The 18,340-nt window shown below is 38.4% G+C and overlaps 3 protein-coding genes across 4 annotated transcripts in view; 2 read left to right on the forward strand and 1 right to left on the reverse strand.

The window, feature by feature from the left end:
• cenpp (centromere protein P) overlaps positions 1-18,340 on the reverse strand; it is a 48,899-nt gene that overhangs the window by 5,711 nt on the left and 24,848 nt on the right. The gene's annotated exons all lie outside the window — the stretch shown is intronic.
• On the forward strand, positions 655-9,864 carry ecm2 (extracellular matrix protein 2, female organ and adipocyte specific). The gene is made up of 10 exons (XM_079890426.1): positions 655-895; positions 2,601-2,859; positions 4,066-4,254; positions 4,362-5,063; positions 5,265-5,380; positions 6,638-6,773; positions 6,938-7,095; positions 7,415-7,554; positions 8,410-8,736; positions 8,952-9,864. Exons 2-10 carry the CDS (start codon positions 2,610-2,612, stop codon positions 9,118-9,120), a joined length of 2,187 nt encoding a protein of 728 aa, XP_079746552.1. The 5' UTR covers positions 655-895; positions 2,601-2,609; the 3' UTR covers positions 9,121-9,864.
• aspn (asporin (LRR class 1)) lies at positions 11,290-16,742 on the forward strand. Its single transcript, XM_079890429.1, has 8 exons — positions 11,290-11,671; positions 12,633-12,906; positions 13,607-13,719; positions 14,175-14,388; positions 14,907-15,017; positions 15,173-15,266; positions 15,330-15,468; positions 15,552-16,742. Exons 2-8 carry the CDS (start codon positions 12,645-12,647, stop codon positions 15,747-15,749), a joined length of 1,131 nt encoding a protein of 376 aa, XP_079746555.1. The 5' UTR covers positions 11,290-11,671; positions 12,633-12,644; the 3' UTR covers positions 15,750-16,742.

The raw sequence follows: 18,340 nt of genomic DNA on the forward strand, positions 1-18,340 counted from the left end.
AACACAGTCTGCCAAATACATTTTATATTCATTAATCTTATTATACAACAGTTAGTTAGTGACACGCAAAGCTTGATTTGCTTCCCTTGGAAATATTTTCATTGGCAGACAAAAGATATACAAACAATCTGGCCAAATTTGGTCTAAAATATTTGATAACAGCTTCTTGTATGAATCACAGCCAGATTAATCTTTATCATACGTTCTAAAGATACTAATTGTAATAAACAAAACTTCTTTTGAGGCATATAAATGAAATAATGGACATTAGATGTGATTTATGTTTGAGCTCCAATCTAATTATAGCACACAACTGCTTCACCACGACCCTCCGTGTAAAAAACTGGAAGGAAAGTTGAGATCTTTGTTTTCAGCTCAGTGTGCCCACCCTCTGAAACGTGAGATGGGACGGTCTCATTGGGCAGTAGGGGGTCGACCAATACAGCTTGAAAACCCGTCCAAAGACGCCTGAAAACCAGTCCAGACTCCCTCTGATCAGCTCATTCAAGCTAAAATGTTTCGCCCATTTTCTGCACTCACACAATGCTTTTACAGAGGTGCTAATGACAAGCCAGATGCCACCTCTCTGTTTGAGTACAGTACCCGTCCTAGCCTAGTAATTAGGACACACAAAATCACCAAGTTCTTTCGCCTGAGAGAGGCAGTATCTTGTCACGACCCTCATTTTGCTGAATCTTTCAGAGACAGAACTGGAGAAGTTCTGCCCGAGCGAGTCCCGACTAAACGCTAGAGCAGCCCCTGTCTGTTTTTGACATTTATCAGCTTTCTTGCTGCGGAGCAGACGCACACACACTTCTTGCGTTGCTGGCAAATCCCACAGCTTTTGGGGAAAGAGCGGAAATATTTGGCCTCACAAAACCGCCCGAAACCAGTGGTAACGTACAAACGACTCTCTCCTCTCTTTCAGCTCTCACCCTCAGTAATGTCGTAAAACACTTTTTGTAGAACACTAATTGTTTTTCTTCTTCCGTCTGCGGGGTGCATGTCACATTTATATGGGTTTATAGATGAAAACTTTTCTTTGCATGCGGTTTGGTACATCTCCACTAAACATTGAGATGTTTGCATCTGGAGTGACGACAAACGTCTTGTGAAATAGGTCTGTCTCATCTCTGAAGCACAAAGACAGCTGCAGGACTGTAAAAACACTTATAGCTTTACTGTACCTGGTTTTCATTACAGCGTTGAGAGAGGGGGACCCAGTAACATGCACGCCCCTCCGGGATGTTTTTACTCATGAAAGTATATTTCGCCCCTTTCGTTCTCTGTCTAAGCTCTAGGTTTTATAGATTCTTTCCATCTGAGCCTGGTCATCCTAAAGAGCTTAATTAAAACACTTTTCCCCCTCGTCTACATTTCTTTTTTTCCTCCATTTCACCACAGCTCTGATTTAATGCTAACCGTATGACTTTGCCTGAAGGTTGGATTGACGTTTGTAGACGCCCTCTGCACACATATCAGCAGTGCTCAGCTGTTGATTTTATTCTTGTTTCCCATTACTGTAAGTCTGGGTAATCTGTGTTATCATCTTTTCCTTTTCTGGCTTGGCTTTTCTTCTGCAAGCACTTAGAACTTTTGAGACATGCAAGTGACCGATTTGTAAAAAAAAAAAAAAAAAAAATTCAGTAAAAAAGAAGGTGACTGAATTAACCATAATCACTATTAATAAAATGGTAGTTTTAGTCTTTTGAAATGACTCAAACTCAAATAATCAATTTTAAACTAATAATTTGTTCGCCATGCCGAAATTGCTACTCGGTTTAAAGTGTAAAGAGTTTCCATTCCTCTAATAATTTACATTTAAACTTAAAATAATAACCATTCCATTACCATTCTGCAAATAATTTTACATATATACACACACACATACATATATATACTGAAAAAATAGTTACTAGTTATTTCTTTGTAATTATTTGTAAAATTTGCAAGCAATTGCCCTCTCTCTATATAAACGTGTGTGTGTTTAATGCAAATCCTATTTAGGTTCTAAAAGACCATTTTTATGAGCTGAATTGAGGCTGCAACAAACTGAACTGATTGAACTGACCATAAAAACTATTAATAAAACTTGAAAATCATAATAAATAGCAATATGTGCGCACATATGGCTTTACTGGAACATTTTAGATCATTTAATATGGCACATTGGACGATCTGGTGCCACTAACGTGATGACATAATTTATACAAATTCATCAAAAGAACCAATTTGCGTAAATGAGTCGTACTTCCCATAACTACAACCTGAGAGTATGAGTGTCATCGAGACCAAGTCTGTTCTTACTTAAAATCTGTGCTATGCTTGTTACATTTGAACATAATACTTAAAACCCTTTGCAGTTCTCTAAACACCACTCATCACACACCTAAATAACAGTTTTACTCTTTTACAGTAAAGGTGTTAAAGGCTACTATTCCTTCAAAGCTTTCTGGCTTTCCAGGGTCAAACTTTTAGAGGCTGGATCACCTGTGATGCCCTAACTTATCATTATGGAAATGTGTACGCAGACAGTATACATTAACAGAGTTATATGAGGAACACGTAGGGCTGAGATGCCTCTGTGTTTTATCCCACAGGTTTCAGCTATGAGGCTAAAACTGATTCTGGCACTGTCACTCTTCATCTGCATGACCTTCAGCCTCGCAAAAGATCAGAGTCATCCCTTGGCACGAGGTAGAAGACGAGGTGTTGGACCAAAACGAGCAAGAAAACAGACTTCTATTACCACCTTGCAGCAGGGAAGATTGCCAGAAAGCAATGGACAAGATGGATCAATTTTTATTGAATCTCACAAGAACACAAAAGAGCCAAAGCCAGACTACGGAGCGACTGCAGGTCAGTGTTGGGAAAGCTACTTTGAGACTGTAGTTTGTCAAGCTATAAACTACTCGCCATTTAAATGAGATAATTAAGACAGTTGTTTTCCTCATATACAGATGTGCTGTATATAACTTAACTTTGACAATAGCTGATGCCAACTTTTACTGTTCATAAACAAACCATAAACTTGGCTAATCATGAAATTGCGGCAAGTTTATGGTAAGCGAATAAAAGTAACCAGATGGCCACGTTAAAACATTGAAATATGGTTATTTTTTGATATAGTTAATGTTGTGAATGTTGTGAGGTTCAAAAAAGCCATAACAAAAACAAGAATAAAAAAACAGAGTGGTTAGTTTACATGGTTTAGTACATGACCATTTTGCCCAGGGTGGTAATGGTCAGGACTGAACACTGACCACATGATTATACACTGGCAACACGTGACCGTGTGACCCTGCAATTCGCAAAACACAAACATCCGTTTGCGCCTTAGAAGTAAAAGCGTAGATAATACCACCAACACACATTGTAAGTGCCTTTAGCATTAATCTCAATAACAGATCTGTAAAAAAAAAAAATTAAACAGCGCAAATATGGTCTGTAAGACTCCATTAAAACAAAAGAAAAAAACACTACTTCCCAGTAGACACATTTTACTACTGTATTGCTAGCATGTGTGCAACATTTTAAACTGCGAAGATCTCTGTACATGAGAATGTAGATAGCCATTTGCCATGTGGAAAACAGTGTTGCGATAGACTGCTATATATAGCCATTTTACAGCCAGATTATATGCATTGGATGAAAACATTGGGCCAGATGGGCCTCAACAGGCGTGTTAGCATCCAAAATTGTCTAACAGCCCTGTACATGCATAATGTGGCTTCTGTTGCCAATCATTTCAAGTGAATTATATTTTTATTAAATCACATTTTAAATAAATAATTAATCAAACCAACATGATTATATTTTTATTAAATCACATTTTAAATAAATAATTAATCAAACCAACATGATAAAAGTTACAGCCTTTTCTGTCAGGTGAAAGTGACAGTGAGAGCATTTTCAAGTTACCCTAGGAAAACCAAAATTAAAATGAATCAGACTGATTCATTAGAGATTCATTGTTTTGAACTGATTCTTTGCAATTATTTCACTGCAACATTTGGCAATCAATCACATTTCTAAGTTTCTTTCTTGTTTGTATAATTATTCCAGGAAAATCCGAGCACTGTGTATTTCGTGGCATCACCATGTATGATAAAACGGTGTGGTCGCCGAAGCCATGCGTGAATTGCCTGTGTTCCAGCGGCGAGGTGGTCTGCGACCAAATACTGTGTCCCGCCCTACGGTGCCAACTCAAATTTCAACGAATCGGAGAGTGCTGCCCAATTTGCATTGACCCAGGTTTGGATAAAGCATAGCATTAGCACTGCCTGCCAGCATATTTTATATATTAATTGTTGTGTTTGATCTTTCCTTGTCTTATAAATGAACTATTGGCATGGTCTCAGTTGTCGACGCCCCGGAGTATTCAGGTGACTCTCCCGCTCCCAACGACCTCGCCGAGCCCTATACCAGAATATCACAAAGCCAGAAAGACAGACAAAAAAAGGATGAACAAGAACGAATTCGCAAAAAAGATGCTGATCGTAAGCAGAGAAAGAAGCAGAAGAAAGAGGAAGCCGAGAGACAGAGAAAGTTAAAAGAAGCCAGAGAAAAAGAGGAGGAGCAAAGGAGGCTACGAGAGGAGGAAGAGGAGAGAGCGGCGGCAGAGGAGAGGAAGAGAAGGATGGAAGAGCAGCGGAAGGCCGAGGAGGACAGGGCTCGTAGGCTAGAGATGGAGCAAAAAGAGATGATGAGAGCTCTGGAGGAGGCAGCCGAACGTGCCCAGGAAGGACTCCGTGGGGACGAGGCCACTGAAGACGAGGACGAGGTCTGGCTGAGGGGAGACGTTTTTCAAATGCCACCCGTGCCACCAACGAGAGCAGCAGGTCCTCCTCTCTTAGCTCTCCAAGAGCCAACCGAACCAGACGAGGAGGACACTGAACCAGGCGAAGAGGAACCAGAAGTAGTCGAGGAGGAGTCTGAGATGGTAACCACATCGCTGCCACAAGGTTGTTCGATCTCTGATGTCTCTATCTCCTGTGAAAATGCTAAACTGACGGGTATTCCTCCACTGTCCATTCCTGAGCTCAAATCACTCAGCCTACAGGGTGAGGAAGGCCACATCTCCGCATAACCCCTGTACAGGTCGTAACGAGATACAGGCACTGAAATTGAACTTAGATCATTACCTAAGACACATGCAAGAAATTAAGCCTAAGTCAGTACATATGCCAGTGTTTACACAGTCCATGTATACAGATTCCAGTGAGGCTGATTTTGATAACTTGTCATGCATTATGAAATTACAGGCAATGAAATCAAAACCATCCCTGCTGGAGCATTCAATGGCATTCCCAACCTAGAATGGATTGACCTGGGGAAAAACAAGATCTTGTCCTCTGGCATAGACCCACAAGCTTTTAAAGTAAGTTAAAAATAAAAGTTTCCTGCATACTGCATCAGCAATAAACACAATCTTTTCCTTTTGATGAGAAAAACATTTTGATCTCTGAAAAAATCCAACTGCAATTTTCTTGCCTTGTCATATTTGCAATTGTTTGGATGACAAAACGTTCATGTTTCACATGTTAACGACTGAATAGCTGTGGTTCAAAAAATTGTGCAAATATGGTGCATGTTAACGCCATTTAGTTGCATCAGACCAAAAACGCCTTGTCTGTTGCCAATAATGTGATCTTGACATTCTGCAAGGCATTTGACCAAGGCTGCAAAGAAATGGCTAATCTCACATAATGTTGTTGGACTCTTAAAAGTCTGCTTAATGTAGAGAGAGACAGAAAATAAAAAAGTGTAAATAATCGGACTGTTGACATGAAAACCGACCCATGAGTGTAAATTTGCTGAGTCAGACTGACATGTACATATATCGTTTTTTAGGATCATACAGCATTCTGGCAATTGAGATAATGTTCCTTTCCATTGTTGCCTCTTGTTCAGAATATTCATATGAACATTTCTTCATGTCTTCCAGCTGAACTTCAGTTGAATTAAAGAAGCAAATGTTTCTTCCATAACGGTTTAAAGCCGTGCAAAAACAGTAAAATCTGCAAACCTGACAGTGCTGAACTACACTTTTCTCCAATGTTTTGTTCTGTTCATAACCATATGGCTTTTACAGAAGTTTCACAAATCTTGCTCTTATACAAACACTATACCCACTTGTACTTGACACTTGTAGCCATGCTTTTTTTGCACAGCCTTTCAAATAAAAACAAAATTCCATGGCACATGTTCAAGTCAAACAAAAGAGGGTATGCTACGCTAGTCTTTCCTATTTTCACTGGGTTCTAACCAGTAGAAATATGCCCATCATCTGAAACAAATAGTGAAGTTTGTACTGTATATACTATATAGTATATATACAGTACCCAATTCATCAGAAAGCTTGGTGTTACAATCAGAATAAAGTATATGATAGCGATATGGCATATGGAGTCCAAACAACTGGTTGTTTAGTTAGCTTAGGGACTGATAACCATGAAAACATATGTGTCAAACAAATGTGTATACACGTCAGCATAACTAATAAGTATCCAAAGCATTGCGAGAAAACCAAAGTGGAAAACTTTCACTGAAGGATTTCGAAAGTATATCGTATATGACCTTTATTTTTTTGCACCTAAAGATTAATGACGTGATTTTTATGTAACTGTCTTTTAAGGGTCTCAAATTCCTGTCTCGCCTGTATATGGATGGAAACCTTCTGGAACAAATTCCCTCTGAGCTCCCATCAACACTCCAGGAGCTTAAGATAAATGAGAACAATCTAAAAGAAATTGAGGAAAACAGCTTTGAAGGTAAAACAGTTACGCAGAATTGCCATGTATAAAGGTTAGCATAATTAGAACATCTATAAAAAAGCTAACGTTTAATCAGCTAATACTAGCATGAAATGTTCCTTACCTAATGTTGTACAAAGAAAACACAATATTTTCACAAACTGCTTCATAATTCCTGGAAGGTCTCAGCAGTCTGGTTACTTTGGAAATGGAAGGGAACTTGCTCAGTGAAGGTCATGTGAATCCACAGGCCTTTAAGCCCCTCAAAGAGCTGACTTACCTTCGGCTAAGCAGAAACCATTTCCGTACCATTCCTCAGGGCCTACCTGCATCTCTACTGGTAAGTTTTGAAAATGGAGAACTATTCTGCAGTCAAGGAACATCAAAAAATATAGAAACCATGACTTAGTAAAACAATTTTGTTCATTTAATTGCACACACATTTGTGGGCTACAAATCAGCATTGGTTCTACAGTACCTGTGGGAAACCATTAGCACTAAAACAGCAATTAAGGCAAACCAAAACCAACACTTTACCACAGAGTAATTCAAAGCTGCTCAAGTCAAACTTAATTGCATTGTCAAGTAACAACTGTTTCTGTTTATTTATTCAATGAAGCAAACGGTACAAGTTACTTCATATTCTCTTTGACGTTTAGGAGTTGTACCTTGAAAACAATCTGATTGAAGACATCTCTGAAACAGCATTCAACCACACCACAAACATCAACGTCGTTGTGCTACGACATAATAAATTAGATGAGTCAAGCATTGCACCTTTCACCTGGATCAATCACAGGTGTGTGTCTTCAACAAGGTTAACAATCAAACCAATATTTAGGCAAATACTGTTCAAATTTGTTCTATTAAAGGAGAACTCGGCAACTCTAGCGAACTCTAGTCACTTCTTCGCTGATTTTCCCTTTTGTTGTGGCATGTTTTCCCCACGAGCTCCCCCTACAGCTGTGGGGGGGCGTATATTTCACAACACGGACGTAAAAAACTCACTTGCGGCGGCCTCCTCCCCCTCTCTACCGCTGCTCATGTGCGTTTGTTATGATCGGAGCAAGCCAACTGTATCGTGTGGAGCTATGTCTACCGAGGTGGGTAATCTGGTAATACATCATACATGCGTGTGTGTTTATGTCGAATTGCCGTAAAGCAATTCGTGTTTCGCGCTCGCGCTCGTTCTCGTTTCTCACGAGACTTCCAATTTCTGTCTTACCGGGACGGCAGTCCCCAAGTTGCAAGGTTGGTTTTCCGCCTGGGAACGCTGGAGGGAGCAGAGAAAGTCATCAATATCACCAGAATAGGTTGTTTAACCATCCAAATGATTTCTAGACAGTTTTATTAAGTTAAAAAAGTTACCAAGTTCTCCTTTAATAGCCTAATTTGCATATTAATAACTAATTTGCAGAGTAAATTGAAACTGCAGAAATTTTAGCACATTTAGCCTCTGGTTACACTGGATTGTGGGTGGCTTTTGCACTGAAATATTGCATGCTAAAGTGGCGAAAACAGATTCGTGCAATAATCCTTTTGGAAGAACTGAAAAATGGAAAAGTATCTAGAAGTGAAAAACCTTTTCTGGTTTTTTCCTGTTTTTTTTTAAACGCATGAACTCTAATTCTACTTTTCCCGCTGTATCTAAAAGGAACCTGGAATCTATAGATCTCTCGCACAACAACTTCTACCTGGTTCCATCCTTCCTGCCAAAGTCACTGGTTCATCTGGTTTTGGTCGGAAATCAGATTGAACGCATTCCAGGATACGTGTTCGCACACATGGAGCCTGGCCTTGAGTACCTCTACCTCTCTTACAACAAGCTGGACGGTGACGCCGTGGAGCCAGAGTCATTTTTTGGCACCTTCAACACTATGACTGAACTCTGTCTAGACCATAACCAGCTTACGTCCATTCCAATGGGAATTAATGAGATGACAGCGTTACATTTCCTACGACTTAACAACAACAAAATAAGGTACAGTGCTAGCCTCCTGCAAAGATGAACATGTCTAGTTTGTCATAATTTCCTGGGACACATACATACGCAACAAAAACAAGATAAATTTATGTATGAAAGATATTTAAAAAATTATTATTCCATACATATTGCCAAAATGATTTTTTGCAACATATGGAGAACTTATGTATGTACTTATGTACTTAGATTATGTTAAATTCTTCCTCCAACAGGCATGTTTCAGAAGACGCCATCTGCGACCCCTTGAATGACGATGACTCTCATCTAGTTGCCCTTCGCCTCGAGAACAATTTCCTTGACCCACGGAAAATCCCACCCACGGCTTTCTCCTGTGTCCGCTCCTACTCAAGTGTTGTTTTAAAGCCTCAGAGGATTAAGTAACTGTAATCTTGTCTACTATTATTATAAACCACTAAAGGCCATAAACATAAAACTAATTTGATTCCTGTGAAACGTACAGTTATCATGAAACTATAACTTTTTTTTTTTACCCCAAAAATTGCTAACAGAGACAATTCTTGCATTGAATCTCTGTTTGGCATGTTTATTTTCTGTCTTGTTTCATTATTTTTTTTAAGCTTCCATTTATTAGTCAAGATAAGATGAGACATGTTCACAGCCTCAAGGATCATGGCAGAATGCTGCCGTTGTTCACGCCTGTCTAGACGTGTCTTTGTAGGATGCATGGATCAGCTGTACAATACTTCAAGAGGAAAAAAGTAGCAGAATATAACTTTGTATTCTATGTTGAGATGTATCTTATTCTTGTCATAACAGTATTAAGTTTGTCTGTCGTAGTGAAGAAAAACAGGATGCATGGCTTTTCTTAAGTGTTTATAAAAAAAAGGCAGCCAAAATCAACCTGCTTACATAAATGCATTTTTATACTAAGACAGGACCAATAAGGACGATTACTACTGAGAGAACTGTGATGCATAATTGAAAGATATCTACATGATTCAAGTCATTTAAGTGAGCACAGATTTGTATTTGCTTAGTTTAGAATTCAGTGGGAAAATCAATACAGCTTCAATAAAAAGACATTTTCCTATGTATTTTACATTCATTTTATCCAAAAGTGTGAGATGAATTAAGCTATCACATAAAAATATTTCCTAAAATGTCTATTGTACTTCTTTCCTAAAATACCTCAGTATGAAACATCTGCGATCTATAAACGTTCGACAGAAGTTCTGTGCTAATGGAATCGCTGCAGACTGAAGCACATTAATGACCCCTGTAAATGATCTGACTATGACATCATAGTCTTCCGCTCCTTCTAAGATTCCTCTAAGGTTCCGAGTTCCCACTACATCATAGCCAGAGAAATGTGGACGATTACTGAAAAAATGCCTCTGAGGTTGAATTGGGGTTTCACTGATTTCAGACTACAACTAAAATGAGAGGAAAGAATAAACAACAAAAAATGCCTGGAAGGGGGATCATCTCAGAAGCTTTCCATGAAGTTTTCCATGATTCAATGACTCACATACTAGTCACATGGCTTTTACTTACTTTTATTTTTTTGGGGGGGGGGGGGGGGGGGGGGGAATAATCAACAGCTGAACCACCCCCTCCTTGTTTCTGGGTACAGTTAAATCTTGCTCTATATTTAGAGGACAAGCAAAGCTGTGGAAAATCGCCAATATATCTCAAGGCTGTGCGAGTGTTTGCAAGGTCGAGACATTTCCAACATGGTTCTGCACGTCACAACATTACAACAAATAAGATTGAAGGTGTGAAATACAAAAGAATTCGAAAATGGTTGAGGGAAATTACTGGTACTTTCTGAATAATCTAAGCACATCTACACATTTCTACCTTTCCTCAACCAGTTCACCCTCATGTTGTGTCTGTAATAGTATCTACATCCTTTTAATTTACGGCACCAACTCGACATACCACAAACCTTTATTGGTTTGAGGTTGGTTATCATTTCGGAAGGAATGCTGGCCAGTGAGACCCAGGAGAATGAACGGAGAAACCATGAGACATAGGAACTTCCATCATCTCAAAACCCCCAGCCAAACCCAAGCATATGTGGCGCCACCAGTACTGCCCTGTGAATAGAGAGGGGTCGCGTTTTGTGCTGCTGTAAGCAAACAGCACTGTAAAGTCTGGAAAAGTTATCATCCAACATTTAGTTTTAGATTAAAGGTCCCCCATGGATTGGGACTTACCATATTTTGTCCCATAAATATTCATTCGAATTCACGAAACACAAAACATGGATTTACTTGACTAAAGTCAATTATTTTATTAGTAAATTGATGCCAGTTCTAGCGGATGTCAAATAAATCATTCTAAATGTTCTGATTTGGGTCAAGCAGAAAGATTTGCAAATGTCTATCAATTTGAGTTTTTTTATTTATATTTTGCAATATAAAGTGTATATAAAAGCTATTTTATCTATATCATATCACTATCAGTCAGTCGTTACATTACAAAAATTAGTGTTTGATCTAAAAATAGAAGCCCAGAAATAGCCCTACAAATTATGCAATATGCAATAATTTGAGCCCTCTGAAATATTTAAACACGTCAAAAGTCAGATAAGTAGAGACCACCCATTGGCAATGTAAAGAATGAGAGTATCCCAGACTGGCCATTGAAAATTTAGGCACACAAAATTGGCCAAGTTTCAAGTGCTGATGAGAAACATACGGCTGGTAACAATGAGTGTTCAGTGCTAGTTAAGCATCCAGCAGAGCTGCGTGCAGTTCCTACCCCTTATTCCGAATCTGCTCCTTGAACCAGCAGTATCTTTTCCATCCCCATTCATTCAAGGATCTCATGCTTTGACGAGCGTGATCTCCACCTTTCGGCTTTCGTGCATGCTGCATTTAAGGACCTGTGTCTCAACAAATCCAGACGGCAATATTGATCTCATCCCTGGAGGCTTACTTGAACAAGGATTACACAGATTCATCAGGTATGTTGTCTTCATCTGTCCCTAGACTTGAGATAATTGATTCCACCATAGTAAGTTTGTGTGAAGCTCTAGTTCTTGGAAAAGTAGACATGAATTCAAACGAACAGCTAAATAAACCAGACAACATTTCATTATATTAAGTGGGAGAGAATAAATTAATTTAAAAGTGCCGTGGTGAAACATTTACAGATAAATTCTTCATCATTTGTGATGCTAAGCAGTCTAATAACAAAGCATATTTCTCTACGCAGGTATTTTAAATTGTTTTAAAGCATAAATATTAAAGTTGTAATATTTATAACTTACAGCAGGTGAATTCTTAACAGCTCGATTTAAATTGAACGTTTTTGCAAAAATCAAACAAAACACAATCATTCCAAATGATGATTTAGATTTACCATTAAATGTCATGTGGGTAGCGTCAGAAAAAAAGGGCACCATTAACAACTCTTAAAGGTCTATAAACTGTGAGCCACCTTCTCATACGATGATGACTAAGGCGTCCATAAACAAGATTGCTCCATAAACAATTGCTTAGTACAGCTGGTTCATTTTAACTTCTTACACAAACAATTACAGCAATCATTAACCTTTTCTTCTCACAATTATTTCATTAATGCTACTGAATTGAATCAAAAAAATTGTGCTGGTAAAGAAAAGCAAAAACAAAATAAATCAAATCATCACAAAAATACTGAGAGTCGTGATATTTCAGGAGCATCTTTATTTTACCGTAAAGTGCTGTGAAGTGCATTCAATAAGAATGTCTCTTTAACCTGTGATCAGTTCCCATTGGCTCATTTCATTGTGATGCAAACTAATAAACCAATCAGGATCCTTGGGATCCAATTCACACGATTTTCTCTTTCATTCTGTGAAATAATTATGTGTTATAACACAAAGCAATGTAACATGTTCGACAAAGTACAGGTTAAACAACTGCTTGTGTTCATGTTCACAGGACTAACCATTCATGACTAAAGATCCAAACAAAAGCTGCACCATGAAGGTACTTTTACTACTCACCCTACTGACGTTATGTCACGCAAAACCATACATGCCTATCAATGTCATGGATTTCATCAAGTATCATGACATCATGCAACAAGATGCGGGTGATTATGATGATGACGACGACGACGATGACGATTACAACGATTATGATGATAACTTTGTTTCGGACTGTCCCGAAGGGTGTCGGTGCTCAAAGAAAGTTCTCCAGTGCTCAGATCAGGGTAAGCACTGCATTAAACTACTTTAAACAACTATTTCCAGGGCTCGAATTTCGGCGTGGGATTGCGGGAATTGCATATGATATTACTCATTCCCGCAGGTTTCGCACTTATAATGCAGGAAATTCCCACAAACATTTATTCAATTAGCTCGTTGGTTGAATGAGCAAATTAATCCACACAGATTATCAGATCAAATCAGTAATTTGAAAACTTTATGCGAGACATAATTTCAAAAACAGCGAGAGTGATTCAACGCTACCGCTTCTTCTCTCTCTTTCAAAATGCGTGCATGGCTTCACAGCACCACATCACCTGTACAAGAGAGCTGCGCGGTGCGATACAATACTTTACTAAAGTTTTTTATATGCACGACGTGTCAATTTAAACATTCAAGTGATTTTAAAGAATTCAGTAGTCCTCGCGCTCTCTCTGAGAGACGGTTTTCTGTGCGCTCATCCCAGGAGCACACGCATAAAGCCGCCTGTCATTTCTAAAAATGCATTATTCTGTTGTGTTCCATCAAGCTGTTATTGAATGCAAGATCACATCTTAGAAACGCAACTGATCGGGGTAATAATTACATAGGGTTTCTTTAAGACTCATTTGTCAACTAGTCTTACAGGCAACCCACTAAAATGTGCGGCTTTGAACATCTCTACATTCTAGTCTATAAAATCTCACATCTCTGTTGTCTTCACAGGTCTGACCAAGGTGCCAAAGGACATTCCTAAAAACACGTTGCTCGTCGATCTCCAAAACAATGACATCACGGAAATCAAGGAAGACGATTTCAAAGGCTTGGATAATCTCTATGTAAGTAGTAAACTCTCCCCCTTAAACGCTTTTAGGGCATTTTAAGAGTTGTGTTTTTATACTGGGTTTACACAAGGACATCTGGAGACATGCAGTGGTAGCAGAATTATGTGGAATTCTGGACACATACTTGAGTGTTATTGATATTTGCATCTACTGTGGACAGTTTCATACTTGTGGTAAATATTTTCTCATGATTAGTGGTAAAATGGTTAAAAGTTCTTGCAGTGCAAGAAAGCAAGAAAGGGAATAAACTTGCAAGGGCATAAAAAAATAGAAACAGCCCAGATCTTGAAAACAACAACACAAAGTTCTATTTAGCTTTCCAAAATTTCACAAAAATGTATGGAAGCTGTAAAATGGCATTTTTAAAAGTGAACTGTGATCAATAATGGCAATGACTATCTAGAGCCATGGACACTGTACCTTTATTATTTCTCCTTCTGTATTTGCAGGCCCTGTTTCTGCTCAACAACCAGATATCAAAAATTCACCCAAAGGCCTTTCGCAACATGGACAAACTCAAGATTCTCCACCTGTCATACAACTTGCTGACACAAGTCCCCGAGAATCTTCCCAAGAATATTCAGGCATTGCGACTGCATGACAACAAGATCAGCAGACTTCCGAAAGGAGCATTTAGGGGAATGCAAAGCTTAAATGTTTTAGGTAGGTCTCCTAAGTGATGTTCTTAAATAAACACGGTCAGAGTCATGCTTAAGTAGTTAGTACACTTGCTTCAACAAGTTGAGCTGTATGACTTGCATCATTTCCCGATTCCATTCCCCTGTTCTCTCCATCATGACCTCATTAAACCTTGTTATATAATCAGATACATGATCTTACACTATTTGTATCTGACACAACAAGCTCACTTCAATCAACTGACCTCCATGGTTCTCAGGTTATGTACAGTTAAAAAAAAACTCTGCCTCCATAGTGTCTATATTAAGATCTGCATTTACAGATTTAATCTCAATAAATTTGGCAGAAACAACTGAGAATTATGTTGATACTGTGGTGTTGTAGTTAGAAATGGGGCTGGCAACCAAAAGGTTGCTGGTTCAAACCCAACCAGGTGTGATCCATGAGTCTTTGTATCACATTTTTCTGCCAAATGCATATATGTAAATGAATGCTTATTTAGAAGGAAAAAAACAAGATGTTCCCTTTTCTTGCATCTCTAGAACTGAGTGCAAATCCAATTGCAAACAACGGGATTGAAGCCGGAGCTTTTGACGACATGGCGACTCTCTACTTGAGAATAGCTGAAGCAAAGCTTACAGCTGTTCCTAAAGGTAAGAATTATAATTTGTTTTAAGAAAGTCAAGAGTATATCACACCTGAAAGAAAGTCTAAAAGATGACGTGGGTCTCGAAAGACAAAGTGCTTACAAATTTGACTAAGCACATAAGTCTAATAATATAGATTTTTATTCATCTAAATACCACAGATCTCCCATCTTCCCTTAACGAACTTCACTTGGACTACAACAAGATCGCCAAAGTGGAGTCAGAGGATTTTTTGAGATTAAAAAGTCTACAGAGGTAAGGTAAACAACTCCCTCGTGTGGATGAAAACAGAACACAACATTAACTTGTCTTTCACAGGTTGTGGCTTGACTTCAATCAAATCAAGTATGTGGAGAACGGAAGTTTCGCTGGCATTCCCAAAGTCAGAGAAATTCATTTGGACAACAATAAACTGAAGAAAGTTCCTCCAGGCTTAAACAACCTGAAATATTTGCAGGTAAAACACAAATACACATGCAATAAAACATGTATAAGACATGATGTGTACAGAGATCTGATCCACTTTTTTTCTTCTTTTAGGTGATGTACTTACACTCCAACAGCATCACTTACGTTGGAGTAAATGACTTTTGCCCTTCGAAAACCCGGGTTAAGAAAGTCCTCTACACTAGGATCAGTTTATATGCAAACCCAGTGAAATACTGGGAGATTCAGCCACCCACTTTTCGGTGCGTATCCAGCCACAACTCGGTGCAACTGGGTAACAACAGAAAGTGAGCGAAACGGTACCAACGAATACCATCTTGCCACTGGAGGGCAGAATTATAGTCATGAACTTCATTCTAATTTTATAAATTACCATTTCATGTCCTCATGGTGATGTACAGAACATAACTTATCCAAAATCCAAGAGCATCCGCAGAGGCTACAGACTCAGTACTTGAATTTAGAGAGGATTTCGAAGACTTTGAATTCCAGTAAAGATAGAATCAACTACAATGTGTGCAATAGTTACATAGGTTTTCATAGTTAATGTTTACATTGAAATCTTTTCGACTTTATAAAAGCCAGAGAACAGTTTTTTGAGATCAGGTGCTAAGTAAATTTGTCCCTTGTGTATTGAAGGTCAACAAATAAGTTTTAGCTAAAAAGGAACGACTGTCTAGACTCAAAGAAAAATTAATAAAATTCACAAGGCCAGTTCGTTCATTGTTCTACTTGTATTTTAGAGAATGGGCATTACTCATTGGTGCTTATTAATCGTTTTAGTGATAACAAAAAATTATATTGCATGCTAAATTTTCATTATATAACGTTTTATTCATTGCCATTGCCATTGGACTAGGACATTCTTGTCAGGTCACAGAAATACTGAAAATTTGATCTGTATGGACCACCTGGTTGGTTGCAGTTTACACAACAGTTAACTGTAATTGCAACCAGTGTTTTCTCAGTCAGCGGTGCTGTGTTATTCGTTTCCAATTCAGATATTGTTGTTTCTTTAGAAAAATAAAGAAAAATGAAAGAGTAAATCTCGTTGGATTAAGAATGTGTACATCTGTCCTGCAATAAAACAAATTACCAGCAGATGGAGACTTCAGTGTAGGATTGGACCTGTTCTTCAGGACATAAGTACAGTAGTTGCTATCCATGCAGATAGAGGATTTTGTGTTTAATAGGCAATGGTCATGTTTTTTTTTTTTTTAAATCAGGTGAATTCATTATAACAGTATTGTATGCCATTCAAATAAATTTGAACTTTCCAAGTAACAGCCATTCCAAAGCATATTCTTGCACACTGAAAACTTTTTCCCCATTTTTTGTTAACTGAATGCTGCTTTACTGCTATTTTACTACTTTTTACAAGATATACTCATCCAATTCGGGTTCAATTCTCAATACCAGCAGGAAATGACTGAGGCGTCAATCAAAAATTACTGCCCACTGCTCCAGGTGTGTGTGTCCACGGTTTGCAGTGTTTGTGTCTGTTACCTACTCACTACTTCTAATGTCTGTGCACTAACTTGTAAATGCAATGTAAACGCAGAGGACAAATTCCAAGTATGGGTTACCATACTTGGCCGTCACTTTCACTTCACTTTTTCCCCATTTTTGATTGCAGCTTGGCTTCGCATAGAATGTATATACACTTTTATCAGACTACAATTGGACTCTGGTTTGTGCATGGCTCCAAAAGACAAAGAGGATGCGCAGCAAATGCAACCCAAGTGGTAGTATCCTACCACTCCGTATCAGTTATTCTAAAGCGGTAGCTTGATTACACAAAAATCCACTGTAGCTCAATTGTAAATGTACAACTCACTCATAAAGACAGTCACTTGCTGCCACCTACTGGTGTAACTGTGTAAAACAAATCCCCACCTCTGATGCACAGACAAGTGGAGCGATAAAGTAATTTTACAAAATGTATATTATTTAATATGTATTGTAAAATTTGTGGATAGTGGGTTTCATTGTTTACAACAGCAAAACAGCTAGATTTCAACCAATCAGCTCATTTTGTGTCCCTGTAATATAATTTGGGTCTGAACGGGTTAAATGGGGGAAAAAACAACACCGAGGGGTGGTGGCTAGAGAGAGAGGCTCTGCTCAGGAAACATATGGAACAAATCTTCAGGTTGGCCTGATCTGCTTCTGCCACGTCTTGCATACCGGCGTCTCCAAAAAACTCACAACAGGTTTGGATCATTTAGGATCTTTGAGCCCCAGAAAACACCTGAGGGATTCGGACACAGAAATAAAATTGTTTAAAGATACACCAATACGTTTCCTTCTCATATTCAGTGTAAACGCTTATATTTGAACAATCCTGCACAGTATTATTTCCACTTGTATGACGAATCAATCTTTATTAAATATCTGAAATGACCAGGTATTAATGTACCTTTATGCGTCTGGTTAATTTCAGGGGTTTTTTAGCCATTAAATGGCCTTCGGGTCTCTTGGATCACAAACAGAACATAAGGTTTAACTCTTGCAAATCCAAATAAGTAAACGTGTGTCAAATTTGAGAGCAGAGCTATGAAGAACTGATTCTAGGTCTAGTTTAAATCTTCCTTGCACAGCACACACCTCATAATTTTCCCCATCCAATTTCCCTCCAAAGTAAATACCTTTGAACTAAGACAGAAAACAACCACCCAGCTTGTTTTTATCAGCTCCTTTCAAGAGAGCCACCAGACCCCCTTCCCTTCCCGGAACAGTTTCAATAAAGTCTCTAAAACACTGTTTTGTTCAGACACACGTTTGTGGATTCAATTTTTTTTTTTTTTAAGATTAAAATTGTAGACCAATGGAGTTTACACTTTTGTGTTGGTCAACAGTTAAACCTTTATTTAACTGGAAAA

Source organism: Squalius cephalus (assembly GCF_949319135.1).
Source record: "Squalius cephalus genome assembly, chromosome: 13".
Lineage (NCBI taxonomy): Eukaryota > Metazoa > Chordata > Actinopteri > Cypriniformes > Leuciscidae > Squalius > Squalius cephalus.